We start from the raw sequence: 15,383 nt of genomic DNA on the forward strand, positions 1-15,383 counted from the left end.
CCTGCCTCTCTGCCTACTTGTGATCTCTGTCTGTCAAATAAATAAATAAAATCTTTAAAAATAAAATAACTGATCAATATGTTAAGGGGTCTAATGATAAAAATAAATAGTATGCAAGAACATACGGGTAACGTAAGTGGAGAAAAGAAAACTCTTAGAAATAGTCAACAGGAAATGTTAGCAAATAAAAAACATTGTAACAAATGAAGAATACCTTTAAAGGGCTCATCAGCTGACTGAACACAACTGTAGAAAGAATCAGTGAGCTTGAAGATAGATCAATAGAAACTTCCTTAACTGAAATGCTGAGAGAAAAAAGAATGAAAAACAAACCCAGAACAAAATATCCAAAAACAATATGACAATTTCAGAAGATGTGTAACTGGAACACCAGAAGAAAAAACATGAAAGGAGAGGAAATATTTTTTTAAAAGATTTTATTTATCTGTTTGTCAGAGAGAGAGAGTGCAAGCTGGGGGAGCAGCAGGCTGAGGGAGAAGCAGACTCCCTGCTAAGCAAGAAGCCCAAGTGTGGGACTCGATTCCAGGACTCTGGAATTGTGACCTGAGAAGGCAGATGCTTATCTGATTGAGCCACCAAGGCGACCGGAGAAGAAATATTTGAGGTAACGATGGCTGAGAACCTTCCAAAATTAATGACAGACCCAGGAATCTCAGAGGAGGATCAATATCAAGCAGGATAAATATAAAATATATACATGTATACATTTTAAAGATTTATTTATTTGAGAGAAAATATGCATGGGAAGGGCACAGGAAGAGGGAGGATCTCAAGCAGACTCCCTACTGAGCACCAAGCCCCACGCAGGGCTGGATCTCTGGACCCTGAGATGGTGACCTCAATCCAAATCGAGAAGCTAAGGCTTAACATTCCCCGCCACTCAGGCGCCCCATCTGTATGTAGGTATATCTTATTCAAACTGTATAAACCAAAGACAGAGAAAATTTTGAAAGAAGCCAGAAGAAAATAAATTTACAGAGAAAACAAAGGTAAGAATTATAGCTGACTGCTCCTCAGGAACATGCAAAAAATATTTAAAGTGTTTAGGGCACCTGGGTGGCTCAGTGGGTTAAGCCTCTGCCTTCGGCTTAGGTCATGGTCCCAGGGTCCTGGGATTGAGCACCGCATTGGGCTCTCTGCTCCGCGGGGAGCCTGCTTCTCCCCTCTCTCTCTGCCTGCCTCTCTGCCTACTTGTGATCTCTCTCTCTGTCAAATAAATAAATATATCCTTTAAAAAAGATATTTAAAGTGTTGAGAGAAAACCCCCACTCACCTAGAATTCTATATCTGGCAAAATTATCCTTCAAAAGTGAAGGAGAAGTAAAAACTTTCTTAGATCAGTAAGCATACTTCAGAAATGCATCTCATCCACATTTTGCTTATGAACAAATTGTGGTCCAGAGCTGTTAAGTGAACCAGGAAAGGGTAGTTTCCAAACTTGTCTTTTTTTTTTCCCTTTTGCAAATCACTTTTTGAAGTAAATGTAGTAAATGTTAGAAGTTGCGCATTTGAAACACTTCATTTTGAGTCCGGAAAAGTTGAGAGAGAAAAACTGACTTATTTGAGGTTGAAGAGCGAGTTAGTAGCCCACTGGGCATCTGAACGCAGCTCTCCTGATATATTTCCAACTGTAATTCTGTTGTTTGACTGAGTTTAAGCCTATTTAGAAATATTTTCCCTTGCGAGGTGGGGGTGGTGACGGGCTAATTTACAGAGCGTGAAAACCAAACGTTTCGGGAGGGTGTTCCAAACAAAAGATGTCCAAGCAGGATCCCGGTCCCAAACCCTTAGCCAACGCTAGCCGGGACTACAAGTTCCAAGCCGCTTCGCGGCGCGTGCGCGCTGCCCGCCGGGAGGCGTCTCCTGTGCGTCTGCGCGGGAAGTGGAAACCTCCGAGGAGGTGAAGCGGCGTGAGGTTTGTCGGGCAGGCAGAGTCGGCTGCTTTGGGTCTCTCTTCGCCGCCAAACCCGCGGTCGGAACCCTTCGCCGCCATGCCCATGAAGGGCCGCTTCCCGATTCGCCGCACCCTCCAGTACCTGAGCCAGGGGGACGTGGTGTTCAAGGACTCAGTGAAGGTCATGACGGTGAACTACAACACGCACGGGGAGCTGGGCGAGGGTGCCAGGTCAGTCTGAGCCCTTCGAGGCCGTCCCCAGGCCGCGCGGACGTACCCTGCCCACTGTTGTGCTAGTAATGCTGAGACCTGGAGCTGCTCTGGGTGCTACTTAATCCGGGGGCTGGCCTCCTGAGCTGGGTGCCATTGGCCCCATTTTACAGACAAGGAGACTGAGGAGCAAGCCGCTTGCTCCAGGTTTCACAGCGGGAAGAGGACTGCAGAGCCACGCTGTGCCAGCTGCAGTCGTGCCTGAGGTCGGGCAGCGGAGAACAAGGGCCCCCACACCTCCCTCTACCTCCCCGGTGGAAGACTAAGCCAACGCGGGGAGGCCGGAGCCTCCTTAACTACCTGTGCCTGGCAGGCGAGTGGTGGGAAGCCGTGGCGCACATTCTGCTCTGAGGGGAGCCAGGTCCAGAGGCCACAGACCCTGTTTAGGTCCCAAGTCTAACAACTGCTGGCTCTGGGCGAGTTGGTCCTCCTCATTGTCCCAAACGGGCATGATACCTATGTCCAGAGGCGCTGTGGGGATGCACTGAAAGAAGTAACGGCCGCTAGCACTTACCGAGCAGTGTGGTTCTGAGTGTCTGTCCTGCATTGTCTCATTTGATGTTTCCAGAAGCCCCATGGTTATTCCTGTTCTAGGGGTGAAGAAACGAACAGAGATGTTAGGTAACTGGCTTGTCCAAGGTGCCACGCTGGCTAGTGAGTGGTTGTGAGTGGTAGCTCTGAAGGGGCCTCTCAGCTGCAGGACTGATCCCCCTCATAATTGATTATGTCAGCTCCATACCCCCGTCCCCCTGCCCCACCTTAAACTCCTTGAGGTGGTTTTTCAGCCTGGAGCAGAGTGAGAACTCCTTAAATGGAAGCTTAGAAAAGAAAAGTTTGGATCGAACCTTGAGGCAGCAGCAGTAATGTGGGCTTTTCAGGTATTAAGTATAAATTTACTGGGTACCTGCTGAATGCTTGGCCCCATGCTGTGAGCTGTGAATTCAACAGTGCCTAAGAAGAAAGTCTTGTCCTTCAGAAGCTTTGGGACTGAGTGTATGGGGTGGATCGAAATGGGACAGGGGCAGTCCTCCCTGTAGGGTATGGTCCCCCATGGTGAGGGGCCTTTGCTGCACAGCTGTTCAGGATAGCCGGAAGCTACCTCCTAGCCATCTGTTGTCCACAGGTGAAGCCAAAAACTTGTACCCGCTTGCATGGGATCAGGTGAGTTGATGGCTTCTGGAAGACCTGGTTCTAGGGGTGAATGGGCACCCATACATACACTCCTTCATAACTCACTGTGTGTCCCATCCTCCCACACTAGGAGTCAGCAGAGGTGGGGCAGTACCATGGGCCCGCTCAGATTGGGAAAACGTGCCGCCACAAGGGGCCATTCACTGCTTGGCTAGGACTTAGCCATGGGCCCCATGGAGAATTTCTGACTTGTCAAGAAGCCAGAAATTCAGATTTTTATATAAATCTCTGGTTTTTAAAATGATCGGTTGATTAGAATAAGCCTGCAGGCCTTATACTTGGCAGTTCAAGTATTTTAATATGCTGTAGGTAAGTAAGAGCCGAACATCCATTCTGTGCTTCATTGTTCCGAATGGTGACAATGTCCCACCTGTGTATGCCCTTGTGGATTTTGTGCCTTTTTGTTTGAGTCAGCCTGACTTGCCCTTTCCAGCCCCATTGGCCTTTGCTTGTTCATGTACCCTTAGTATGTCAGCTCTCTCTTGCTGGATCACCTCCATTCCAAGTACGCCAGTATACAAGCCCAGGCCAGGCATAGTCTTGGGTGTCTGCTGGGTATGTGGGGAGCTGCGTTAGTGTCTGAGGGCTAGGTCCCTGCTCACCTCTGCCGATGTTCTTGCCTTTTGGGTGCAGTAAGAAAAGTGACAGCTGCTAGCATTTATTGAATTCTGTGCCCAGCCTGGGCCTCAGGATCTAGGTGAATTTGATAATTTGATGGTGACCGAAGAGTGGCTGCAGTCCAGCCACACACAGCCCTCTCATTTCATTTACTGGTTTTGTGACTTAGGACAGTTTACTTAACTTTTCTGACCTGTTTGCTTGTTAAAAAACTAAGGGTTTTTGTGAGGATTGCAGGGTCATTGTGAGGATTTAAGTATTAAAATGCCTGGGGGGCCTGGGTGGCTCAGTGGGTTAAAACCTCTGCCTTTGGCTTACGTCATGATCCCAGAGTCCTGGGATCGAGCCCCACATTGGGGTCTCTGCTCGGCAGGGAGCCTGCTCCCCCCCCCCCCCCCCCCGCCTGCCTCTCTGCCTACTTGCGATCTCTGTCAAATAAATAAATAAAATCTTCTAAAATAAAATGCCTAAGGTGTCTGGCATGTATAGCAGGTGCTCAAGTAAAGGTTACCTGCCAGGGCGCCTGGGTGGCTCAGTGGGTTAAAGCCTCTGCCTTCGGTTCAGGTCATGATCCCAGGGTCCTGGGATTGAGCCCCGCATCAGACTCCCTGCTCAGCGGGGAGCCTGCTTTCCCCCCTCTCTCTGTCTGCCTCTCTGCCTGCTTGTGATCTCTGTCAAATAAATAAATAAAATCTTAAAAAATAAATAAATAAAGTTACCTGCCATTATCAACTTTGTTCCCAGGTTTCACGAACCATTTACAACTTCCTCTCGAGAGGCACCTGGGTGGCTCGTTTGGTTAAGTGTCCGACTGCTGATTGTGGCGCAAGTCATGAGATGAAGCCCATGTTGGGCTTCATGATCAGCGGGAAGTCTCCTTGAGATTCTCTGTCCCTCTACCCCTCCTGTGTGCTTTCTCTCTCTCAAGTAAATAAATAAATCTTGAAAAACAAAAAACAAAACACAAAAATTCTTGTCAAGTTTTTGTCCTAGTAGTTCTAGGTGTGAGCAGTTCCGGCATGGATATGCCCTGGTTTCTTTGTATGATTTTGAGATCCTCTGCTGTGGGGTGGGAATTGAGCGGAGGTGTCATAAACCCAGGAAGGTAAATTCAGCTTTGGAGCTTCCAGCCTTGTGGGCTGTCGTGATGCAAGGCATATAGTCGGACCTTACCTCCATTGCCTCCCCTAGAGGCAACAACTTTTACAACTCTCACCATTTCATTAGTTTCCCTTTCATAGTTAAATACCATAGCAAATACTTGGAGAGCTGTTTCTTCCTTCTTTAGCTTCAGGGTTTGTCTGTTGTCTTGCCACCATGGAAGATGAGAATTTAGCTCTTTCCCCACCGTTGCCATTCCCCAGCCCAACACCTGCATATTACTCAGCTCTTCGTCTTCCCGGCATAGTCATTTCAGAATTTTGGATAGAGCAGTATTCGATGTTTAAATTAATACGACTTTGTGAGCACTATACACAGTTGGACCAATTAGAGGACTACGATTATTTTTTCCTTTTTGTTTTTGCAAAGCTTTTTGTTTTCCTTGGAGTTAATAATTGTCTTTGCTTTTGCTTTGTTTTGCTTGCAGATTTTGTCCAGGTTATGGAAGTCTCCCCAAGTAAATGGTCAGATAGTTGCCTTCTGTTGATTGTATCAATTCATCTTCTTAGAAGTGAATTACAAGCTCCACTATGGGCTGGTTGCCCTGCCTGGCCAGCATCTTGGCATAAACATTGGGGCACAGAGCAGTAACTTGTCCTGGCTCAGACAGCTGAGAAGTGGTAAAGCTGGGTGACTGTGTTTCTGTTCCATGTATCACTCACAGCCATCTGTCATCTGATGTGTAGGGTAGGGTGGCAGCAGGAGGCAGAGGGCACATTTAAATTTTAGTATATGTGCTGCCGAAGTGAGCACAAGGGGGCACATTTAAATTAAGATCATTTAGAGGCACCTGTGTGGCTCAGTGGGTTAAAGCCTCTGCCTTCGGCTCGGGTCATGATCCCAGGGTCCTGGGATCAAGCCCCATATCGGGCTTTCTGCTCAGCAGGGAGCCTGCTTCCTCCTCTCTCTCTCTGCCTGCCTCTCTGCCTACTTGTGATCTCTGTCTGTCAAATAAATAAATAAAATCTTTAAAAAAAATAAATTAAGATCATTTGGGGAGCCTTTAATTAAGGGACTATCTACAGAGGTGTGGGCAAGCATGGGGGGAAAGAAACCATAAGGAACCATGCAGGACTTCAGGTCTGGGCTTGCAGAAGCAAAGGGGAGAGGGCTGCCTAACAGGAGCCTGGGACTCAAGCAGGACATGGGCCAGGAAGAATACTTTGACTCTGCCCTCTCCTTTCAATCTTGTCAGCATTCACTGTTGGCCAAACCAAACATAGAGTCAGAGGTCAAGGAGGCCCACCTCACAGTCCATGTAGGTTAGCACTGAGGATGGAGAGCAGGTGGAGAGCGATCCAGAGGTGTAGCTGTGTCCGAATTAGTCCTCTATCAAAGGATGTCTTTGCATTCAAGTGTAAAAATGTCTAAAAGCAGTGAAATCACTAAGTCAAGATCTATGCTTTCTATATTCTGCTAGTTCCAAATTGACCTCCGAAGAGGTTAAACCAATTCTTAAGGAATTTCCTGATCTTTATAACTTCTTTTTTTTTTTCAATCTTTAGCAATCTAACAGGTAGAAAAGAATCCTATTTTTAAAAAATTTTTATTCCTTTTCAGCATAACAGAATTCATTGTTTTTGCACCACACCCAGTGCTCCATGCAATGCCTGCCCTCCATAATACCTACCACCTGGCTCCCCCAACCTCCCACCCCCCCCACGAAAATCCTATTTTAACTTACACGACTATTGGGAAGGTACTGGAATCTCTTCATAAGACAATAGGCTATTTGGGTTTCTGCCTATTTGTGGCTTTCGTGGTTGAATGGTAAAACTTTATTTTTTTAAAAGATTTTATTTATTTATTTGAGAGAGAGTGTGTGTGTGTGCATTAGAGTGAGTGCGTGGGGGCAGAGGGGGAGGGAGAGAATCCCAAGCAGACTCGTGCTGAGGTGGAGCCCAGTGTGAGGCTCGATCCCATGACCCTGAAATCATGATGTGAGGCAAAATCAAGAGTTGGACAGTTAACCGATTAAGCCACCCAGGCGCCCCTGGATGTAAATCTTAATGATGTGTAAAACTTTATCAAAGGAATTAGCCTTTTTGTCTTATGTTACATTTTTCTTCTGGCTTGGCAAATGTTGATTTTGTTTCTGGTAAATTTTGCCATATAAAAGTTTTAAGGTGGTCCTGTTTTATCTGTGTTTTAAACCTAAGTTTAAAGGTCTCTCTGCTCTTTGATTGCAAAAATATTCTCCATGTTTGCTTTCATTTATTTTTAAATTATAGTACAATTTACATGAAGTATACAGCTTGATGAACTTCTGCTTAGAAGTGAAATAACCTGTCTAAATAGCAACCAAGACCTGGGACCTTTCATAGTTTCATGTTTACATTTATTCTTTTGCTTAGTGAGTTTTAAGTTAGTATGCAGTGTGAGGCAGGGATACCAATGTTTTTTCCCTCAAATGACAAGCCGCAAGTCCTGACACCACTGTTTGGAGAATATACTAATAAATTCCTAATGGATGCTTTTCTCAGCTTTTCGTGGGCCAGGGTCCCCTGAGAATTGGATGAAAGTCCTGGCCTATCTCCCTCAAAACATACACGGGTGCACAGTATTTCAAGTTAACTCTGTTTCACAGGTTTAATTTTTTCCCTTTTGCAGGAAGTTTGTGTTTTTCAACATACCTCAGATCCAGTACAAAAATCCTTGGGTCCAGATCATGATGTTTAAGAACATGACGCCGTCCCCCTTCCTGAGGTTCTATCTGGGTGAGTGTGGCCTCTGCTGAGGCTGGGATGGTCTTTCCTCCCATCCCTTCCTTCCACCATAGCGCTTGCGGGAGCTGAGACCCGAGCTCTTGCAAGCGTCCCTTACTTTCCATCACTGGCTTTGGACCGTGGCACACAGTGGCCACTGAGGTCTGGACTCTTGCCCTGTTTCTCTAGCCCCATCCCTGTTGCCCCCACGTCTTTCTACATGCCTCACAGTGTAGGGCTGGTTTTTCCAAATAACCTTGCCACACCTCGCTTTGCTGCCTTTGCTCATGCTGATCCCTGTGCTGGAAATCCCCTTGCTGGTTTGCTTATTGATTGATTTTTAAAATCTTTCTGAGACTCCACTTGGGCACCACTTTTTCCAGGAAGCCCTCCCTGCCCCCTTCCATTGGCCCTTCTGTCTCCCCCAGCTGTCTGCTCAGTGCCGGCCGTGTCCTCTTGAGCAGTGCCTGTATCCGTGTGTCCTCTCCAGAGTGCACACTTACACGGTGCTCTGCTCCCACCAGGCACAGGGTGAGTGTTTGTTTGGTTCTGTTGGGCTCAGTGCCTGGGGGTCAGACCGGATGTTTGGCCCCGCTCTCTACTCAGTCATTGTGACCCTGAGCGAGTTATGTTCCCATTGTTTCTCTGGGGAAGATCCAACATTTGCCTTATGTGGTTACAAGAACCAATTCAAGTGTAGTTTGGGAATCGCTTCCGGAAGCAGAATGATGCTGTTGTTAAATGTATTCGGCACATATGTATGGAGTGGCCTCTGGGTCCAGGCCAGTGTCTGGAGTGACAGGGAGCCGTGGAGACAAAGGTCTCTGCCCTCTGTAGGGATGATAGCCTAGCTGGAGGAGACAGAAAGGACAAGAAGCTTACCCAGGCAGGATGCCAGGGGGTCAGTGCTGTGAAGGAAAACTAGAGCGAGGCCCAGGGGGATGAAGAGGATGGTGATGTGGTAGCAGTTTTGCGTATGTATTTTGTGTTTGCGTTTTACACAATTTCATTGAGGTACGATTTACCTGTGATGAAACACACGGGTCTTCTGTGCATAAATTGATGAATTCTGACAATTGTTAGGTAGCTGTGTTCCCACTTCCCAAGTGATGATACAGAGCATCTCTGTGACTCCAGAAAGTCCCCGCGTGTGGCTTTCCAGAGAGTTCCTCTTCCGCCAGAGGCAGCCACTGTTCAGACTTCTCTTTAGATCTGTTTTGTTTCTGAACTTTCTGTGAACAGTTTCCTGGTGTATATTCTGTGGCATCTGGCCTTTACTCTTCCGGTTTTTGAGACCCATCTGTTATATGTGTAAGTAGGTGATTCATTTTTAGTGCCAAGAGGTGTAGGAAGAGACCAGTTTATTTGCCCATCCCCCGTCGCTGACACTGGGTTTTTGTTCAATGCCAAGGCAGAGTTAGAAGTGGATTTATTGGCGGTGAGGGGAGGGAAGGGCAGAGCAGGTTGGACATCTCTCGGAGAGGGAGGAGGAGGGAAGTCTGGTGGGAGGCGCCACATGGGGGTACAGGCCAGAACCAGGCTGGGCCAGCCCCTGCAGGACCTTCCCACTCCGTGCTGGGCCTAAACGTCCAGGCTCCAGACCGCAGGGCTGTGGGCTGGCTGCTCCTCCCAGGAAGGCCTCCGTGGCTGTCGAGGGCCACTTCTGGCTTCTGGCTCCTCAGAGTTAGCGTGCTTCAGCACCTTCCTGCACAAGTTGTCCTGTGGACCTCGGGACTCTGTTCCCCTTGGGGCAGGGCTGCGGGGCCCTCGGTTCAGTATGTAACGTCCTTAGACACTGCCGAGCTGCTGCTGCAATGAATGTGTGTCTCGCGCTGCAGTCAGCAGGGCCTGGGAGCCCTGGTGGTGCCCCTTCCTTGCCCACGGTTACCTGTGTGTCCCCTGCCGCTGCGTAACAAATTACCAGTGGTGGTAATTACCAGTGGTGGTGTACAGTGACACACATTTCTTCCATTTCTGGAGAGGGCTGCCTTGGACAAAAAGCAAGGTGTCAGCAGAGCCTTCCTTTCTGGAGCTCAGGGACAAATTTGTTCACATGGCTTTTCTAGCTCCTAGAGGCCACCCCCATTCTTTGGCTTGTGGCCTCTTCTTCCGTCTTCAAGGACAGCAACATGGCCTGTCTGGCCGGTCTTCCATAGTCATGCGCTAGGACCGCCACCAGGACCGGTTCTCTGTGGGATTCATTTAGGCCGTGATCTGGGAGGATGACCCAGGAGAATGGGCCCAAAGTCAGGCCTTAACTTGACTCATATCTGCCTGGCTCCTTTTGTCACTAAGGTGACCTCATCACACATTCTGGGGGAGTAGGACAGGGACATATTTTGGGGTCATTCTCTTTACCATGTTAATTATTTTTTTAAAAGAGCATGAGCAGGGTGGTGGGGGGGCAGGCAGAAGCAGAGAATCTTAAGCAGGTTCCGTGCCCAGCATGGAGCCTGATACGGGGCTTGATCTCATGACCGAGATCATGACCTGAGCCAAAACTAAGAGTCCCATGCTTAACTGACTGAGCCGCCCAGGCTCATAATATTAAAAATTATTTAAAAATATTTTAAATTTTAGCCTTTCAGGGTTCAGCAGAGTTTTAATTTGCATTTTCTCATATCTTCATGTGCTTATTGGCCATTTGTAGATTTCTTTTAGAGTCTGTTTGGATCTTTTATCCATTAAAAAATGGGCTGTGTGTTTTCTTAACTGAGTTCTTTAGTCTGGGTGAGGTCATTTGGCCAGAGAGGTGCACTGTGACTCTTCTCTTAGCCTTTGGCTTGCTTTTCCTGATAGGGTCTTCGGGAGAACATGAGTTTCACCTGGAAGAACTCTAGCTCGTCAGTTTTTTTTTTTTTTTTTTGTTTTTTTTTTAATGGTTCCTGCTTTTTGTGTCTGTCCAGGAGTCTGCATCTACTCTGGGGGGGAAGCAAAGATTTTCTCCTCTGTTTCCTTTAGAAGTTTTATAGTTGGAGTTTTCGTATTTGGGTCTCTGCTAGAAGCTGAGTTCTTTGTGGATTAAGTGTGCGAGGGACTGAGGCTTGTTTTTGGTTTTTCGGTTTTTTGTTGTATACGTTTTGTGACTACTGTGAAAAGTGTTTAAAATAAACAATTCATTTTCCAGTTGTTTGGTTACAACTTTACAGAAGCCCAGCTAGTTTTTGTGCATGGGCCTTGTATTTTGCAGCCCTGTTAATAAATTCACTTATTTCTAGTAGGTCTTATTTTCTAAATTCCTTAGGATTTTCAGTATACACAGTCATTCTATCTGTGAATACAGTTCTATTTCCTTTTCAATCTTTTTCTTTCTTTTTTCTGTGTATTCGTTAGCTAAAGTGGCTGTAATATTTTGCATTTCTACTGGTAGGAAAGTTCCAGTTACTCTGCATTTTTTTTTTTTTTTAAAGATTTTTTTTTTTTTTTTTTTTTTTAAAGATTCTATTTATTTATTTGACAGAGAGAGATCACAAGTAGGAAGAGAGGCAGGCAGAGAGAGAGGAGGAAGCAGTCTCCCTGCAGAGCAGAGAGCCCGATGCGGGGCTCGATCCCAGGACCCTGAGATCATGACCTGAGCCGAAGGCAGCGGCTTAATCCACTGAGCCACCCAGGCGCCCCTTTTTTTAAAGATTTTATTTATTTATTTGACACAGAGAAAGAGAGATCACAAGTAGGCAGAGAGAGAGGTGGAAGCAGGGTCCCGGCTGAGCAGAGAACCTGATGTAGGACTCGATCCCAGGACCCTGAGATCATGACCTCAGCCAAAGGCAGAGGTTTAAGCCACTGAGCCACCCAGGCACCCTGTTACTCTGCATTCTTACTGGCATTTGCAGTACCCATTTAAAAAATTTTGAGCCACTCTAATATCTCCCTGTGTGGTTTTCTTTTTTTTTTTTGGTTAAAGATTATTTATTTATTTCAGACAGAGATCACAAGTAGGCAGAGAGGCAGGCAGAGAGAGAGGAAGGGAAGCAGGCTCCCTGCTGAGCAGAGAGCCTGATGTAGGGCTCGATCCCAGGACTCTGGGATCGTGACCTGAGCCAAAGGCAGAGCCTTTAACCCACTGAGCCACCCAGGCGCCCCTCTCCCTCCCTGTGGTTTTAATTTTTGTGTTCTTAATGACTAATGATGGATGAAGATTATCTTTTAAGTGCTAATTATTAACTTAATTTTCATTGTTAAATAATTTGTATTTTTAGTTGGATAGTCTTAAGGAGTTGTGAGAGTTCTTTATATAGTCGGGGTGCAAGTCCTTTATCAGGTGTATGCATTACATTTTTTCCTAGTCCCTGGCTTTTAGTATTTTTTTTTTTTTTCAGAGTTTATTTTTAAGTCCTCTCTACACCCAGTGTGGGGCCCAAAAGCACAAACCTGACAAGAGTCGCATGTTTCACTGACTGAGCCAACCAGGTGACCCAGCTTTTAATATCTTTTGAAACACAAGTTTTGAACTTTGATGAATTTTAATTTATCAAATTACTTCCTTAATGGACCATGCTTTTTTTTTTCTGGGTACCAAATTACTTTATTTGAAGGAATGGTACAAATGAAAGAGGTTAAGTAGATGTTTTGGTACAACTTATAGAAAAGGTAAAGATAACCCCAATGGACCATGTTTTTGATGTCATACCTAAATATCTTTGCCTAGAAGGCTATGAAGACTTCCTGTGTTCTCTTATTCTAAAAGTTTTGTAGAAGTTTTAACTCGGGGCGCCTGGGTGGCTCAGTGGGTTAAGCCGCTGCCTTCGGCTCAGGTCATGATCTCGGGGTCCTGGGATCGAGTCCCACATCGGGCTCTCTGCTCTCTGCTCGGCAGGGAGCCTGCTTCCCTCTCTCTTTCTCTCTGCCTGCCTCTCTGCTTACTTGTGATCTCACTCTCTCACTGTCAAATAAATAAATAAATAAAATAAAATCTTTAAAAAAAAAAAAGTTTTAACTCATACATTTAAGTCTCTGGTCCATTTTCAGGGTTTTTTTTTTTTTTTTTTTTTTTTTTTTTAATGCTGTGAAGTCAAGGTATAAATTAACTCATTCCCTTGTTGTATTGTGTTGGCATCTTTGCTGACAGTTGGCCTAAAATACATTTCCGGACTCAGTTTTGTTCCATTGCTCTGTAGTATGTTCTTAGGCTCATACCAACACTGTCTTGTTGCTGTAGCTTATAGCAAACCTGAACATGAACATGAACATCCTCTCATCTTCTCATTTTTCAAAATTGTTCTGGCTACTTTGAGTCCTTTGCATGAGTCTGAGACTTGACTTACCAGTTTCTACAAAACTACCTGCTAGGATTTTTATATAGATTGATTGCACTGAATCCATGGCCTAGTTTGGGAAAAATTGTCATCTTAATGATACTGACTCTTCTATCCGTGAACATGGAAATGGAAAATTGCTTTCCATTAAAACAGTATGCTTTATGGGGCACCTGGGAGGCTCAGTTGGTTAAATGTCTGCCTTCAGCTCAGGTTATCATCTCAGTCCTGGGACGGAGCCCTGCGTCAGGCTCCCTGCTCAACAGGGAGTCTGCGTCTCCCTCTCCCTCTGCCTGCTTATGCATGTGCGTGCCCTCTCTCTCTCAACTAAATGAAAGTAAGTAAATAGTGTGCTTTTGCACGTACCTCAGATTTGCTAATGTTGAAAGAAATATGGAGAAAAGGGTAGCATTATGGGTTAGGTAGACAAACATATTTATCTTGTGAAAATGCTTCACCACTAAAAGCGAACTGGTCACCATGACTTGAGGCTGAGGAGTGTGCTGCCTAGTCCTTAGCACTTTTTGTCCCCTTTTCCCATTTCCAGATTCTGGGGAGCAGGTCCTTGTGGATGTGGAGACCAAGAGCAATAAGGAGATCGTGGAACACATCAAAAAAATCTTGGGGAAGAACAAGTAAGTTGCTGGGGCTGACCTGGAGGGGACCAAATGTCTCAGCATGGAGGGAGGGAGGAAAACGGGTGTCAGGAAGGCGCACACCGGCCAGAGCGTGCCGGCCGCAGAGGCCATTCCATTGGGCTTTGCCGCTCCCCAGATCCCCAGCTCTGTGGCTATAAGTCACCGAGCCTGTGTGAGCTCTACCTCCCTGCCCTGTGAGGTACTGGGTCAGAGACCTTCCTACCTCCTCGGCTGAAGCTGCGGTGCTGTGGAAACACCTGCCTGGGCGGTTGCAGCCACCTGTCCTTTGGTATCTCTCCTTGGAGCTGGTGGGTATGTGTTAGGATCTGTCCTTTCTCTTTACATGGATGCAAAGAGGATAGGGAGGGAAGCCAAGAAAGTGTCTTGAAGGAAGCACACAGAGGCCTTTGCAGGCCCCTTCCTCCTGACCTTGTGCTGACTCAGAGCTGGGGCTGTCTCTAGGCCGGAGGGAGGCTGACCACTGTCATGTGGGCCCAGTGACTTGGGAGGCCCAGGGGGAGGGGTGATAGACCTTGGGGTTGAGGGGCAGGTTGAGAGGCACAGGAGAGCCAGGTCTCTCTGGCCGCTGATGGGGTGCACTTGGCCATAAGTCCCACGTTGCCTAGAGGCTCAGAACGCTGTTCCACACCTAGTTGCTGTCTGTGCTCTTTGGCAGGGAAACCCTGGAGAAGGAGGAGCAGGAGAAAAAGCAGCTTTCTCACCCAGCCCACTTTGGGCCCCGAAAGTACTGCCTGCGGGAGTGTATCTGCGAGGTGGAAGGGCAAGTCCCCTGCCCGGGCCTGGTACCATTACCCAAGGAGCTGACAGGGAAGTACAAAGCAATGCTGAAGGCCAGCAGCCAGGACTGAGGCTCCAGGCCACACCCAGGGAAGCCCCTGGTTCTGTCCCTGGAGGAACTCTGAAAAAACTCTTTGCCATAAGACAATCCCCTTCACACACCTGTGTGAAAGGACATGGGAGGGCCGGGGGAGTATCTCCGCTCTATCAGGTCAATAAAAGGCTTTCTGGTCTCCAGCACGGTGGTGTGTGTCTGGTCCAATGGGCACGGGAGAAAGGCCTGCGTGGGGATGGGGAAGGTCTAAGGCCACAGCCCGCTGACATCCCTGTGTTGGTCCTGCTGCCTTCTCCTGGTCCCTGTTGGCTTCGATTCTTCTAGGCCCTGCTCGGGAGAGTCAAGGAGCTGCTGGGTTGGATCTGGTAGGATCTGGCTGGAGCTAGGTGGTTCGCAGTGTTAAGTCCCCTCCACTCAGGCTCTTTGGGCTTTTTCAGAAATCCCAGGGCGAGCCTTGCATCAGTGCTCACCTTTTAAACGGAAGCCAACCCACTTTCCTCCCAAGAGGCCTGGCTGCCAGTGGCGCAGGAGGCCCCGTGACAGGCACAGATGAGACCAAACACTGCCTCTCCCCGGCCCCGGGGCCCACTCACAGGTAGGCTTGCAGACCATGAGGGGGGAAAGGCGAAGGGGCTGGCTGGTTGAGACTTTGGGGCCCTGCTCTGAGGGCTGGGGTTGGAGGCTGCCTCCGTCTGCCCTCTTGCTCACTCAAGGCTTTGTAAGGTTTGGAAGAGTGGTAAGGGTTTATGGAGCGTCCGCCTAGTTCTTTCCTCACTG

At 47.3% G+C, this 15,383-nt stretch overlaps 1 protein-coding gene across 1 annotated transcript; it reads left to right on the forward strand.

The window, feature by feature from the left end:
* The first annotated feature begins 1,882 nt into the window (after positions 1 to 1,882).
* On the forward strand, positions 1,883 to 14,788 carry MRPS25 (mitochondrial ribosomal protein S25). The gene is made up of 4 exons (XM_045990357.1): positions 1,883 to 2,146; positions 7,766 to 7,872; positions 13,663 to 13,750; positions 14,430 to 14,788. Exons 1-4 carry the CDS (start codon positions 2,013 to 2,015, stop codon positions 14,620 to 14,622), a joined length of 522 nt encoding a protein of 173 aa, XP_045846313.1. The 5' UTR covers positions 1,883 to 2,012; the 3' UTR covers positions 14,623 to 14,788.
* Positions 14,789 to 15,383: the final 595 nt, after the last annotated feature.

This window comes from Meles meles, chromosome 20, assembly GCF_922984935.1.
Source record: "Meles meles chromosome 20, mMelMel3.1 paternal haplotype, whole genome shotgun sequence".
Lineage (NCBI taxonomy): Eukaryota > Metazoa > Chordata > Mammalia > Carnivora > Mustelidae > Meles > Meles meles.

Excerpts from the sequence above, each read along its gene's own strand:
- MRPS25 (XM_045990357.1), top strand. The coding sequence starts at position 2,013 with ATGCCCATGAAGGGCCGCTTCCCGATTCGCCGCACCCTCCAGTACCTG. Across the intron at positions 2,147-7,765 it reads GAGCTGGGCGAGGGTGCCAG|GAAGTTTGTGTTTTTCAACA; the intron begins GTCAGTCTGAGC and ends TCCCTTTTGCAG. Across the intron at positions 7,873-13,662 it reads CTTCCTGAGGTTCTATCTGG|ATTCTGGGGAGCAGGTCCTT; the intron begins GTGAGTGTGGCC and ends TCCCATTTCCAG.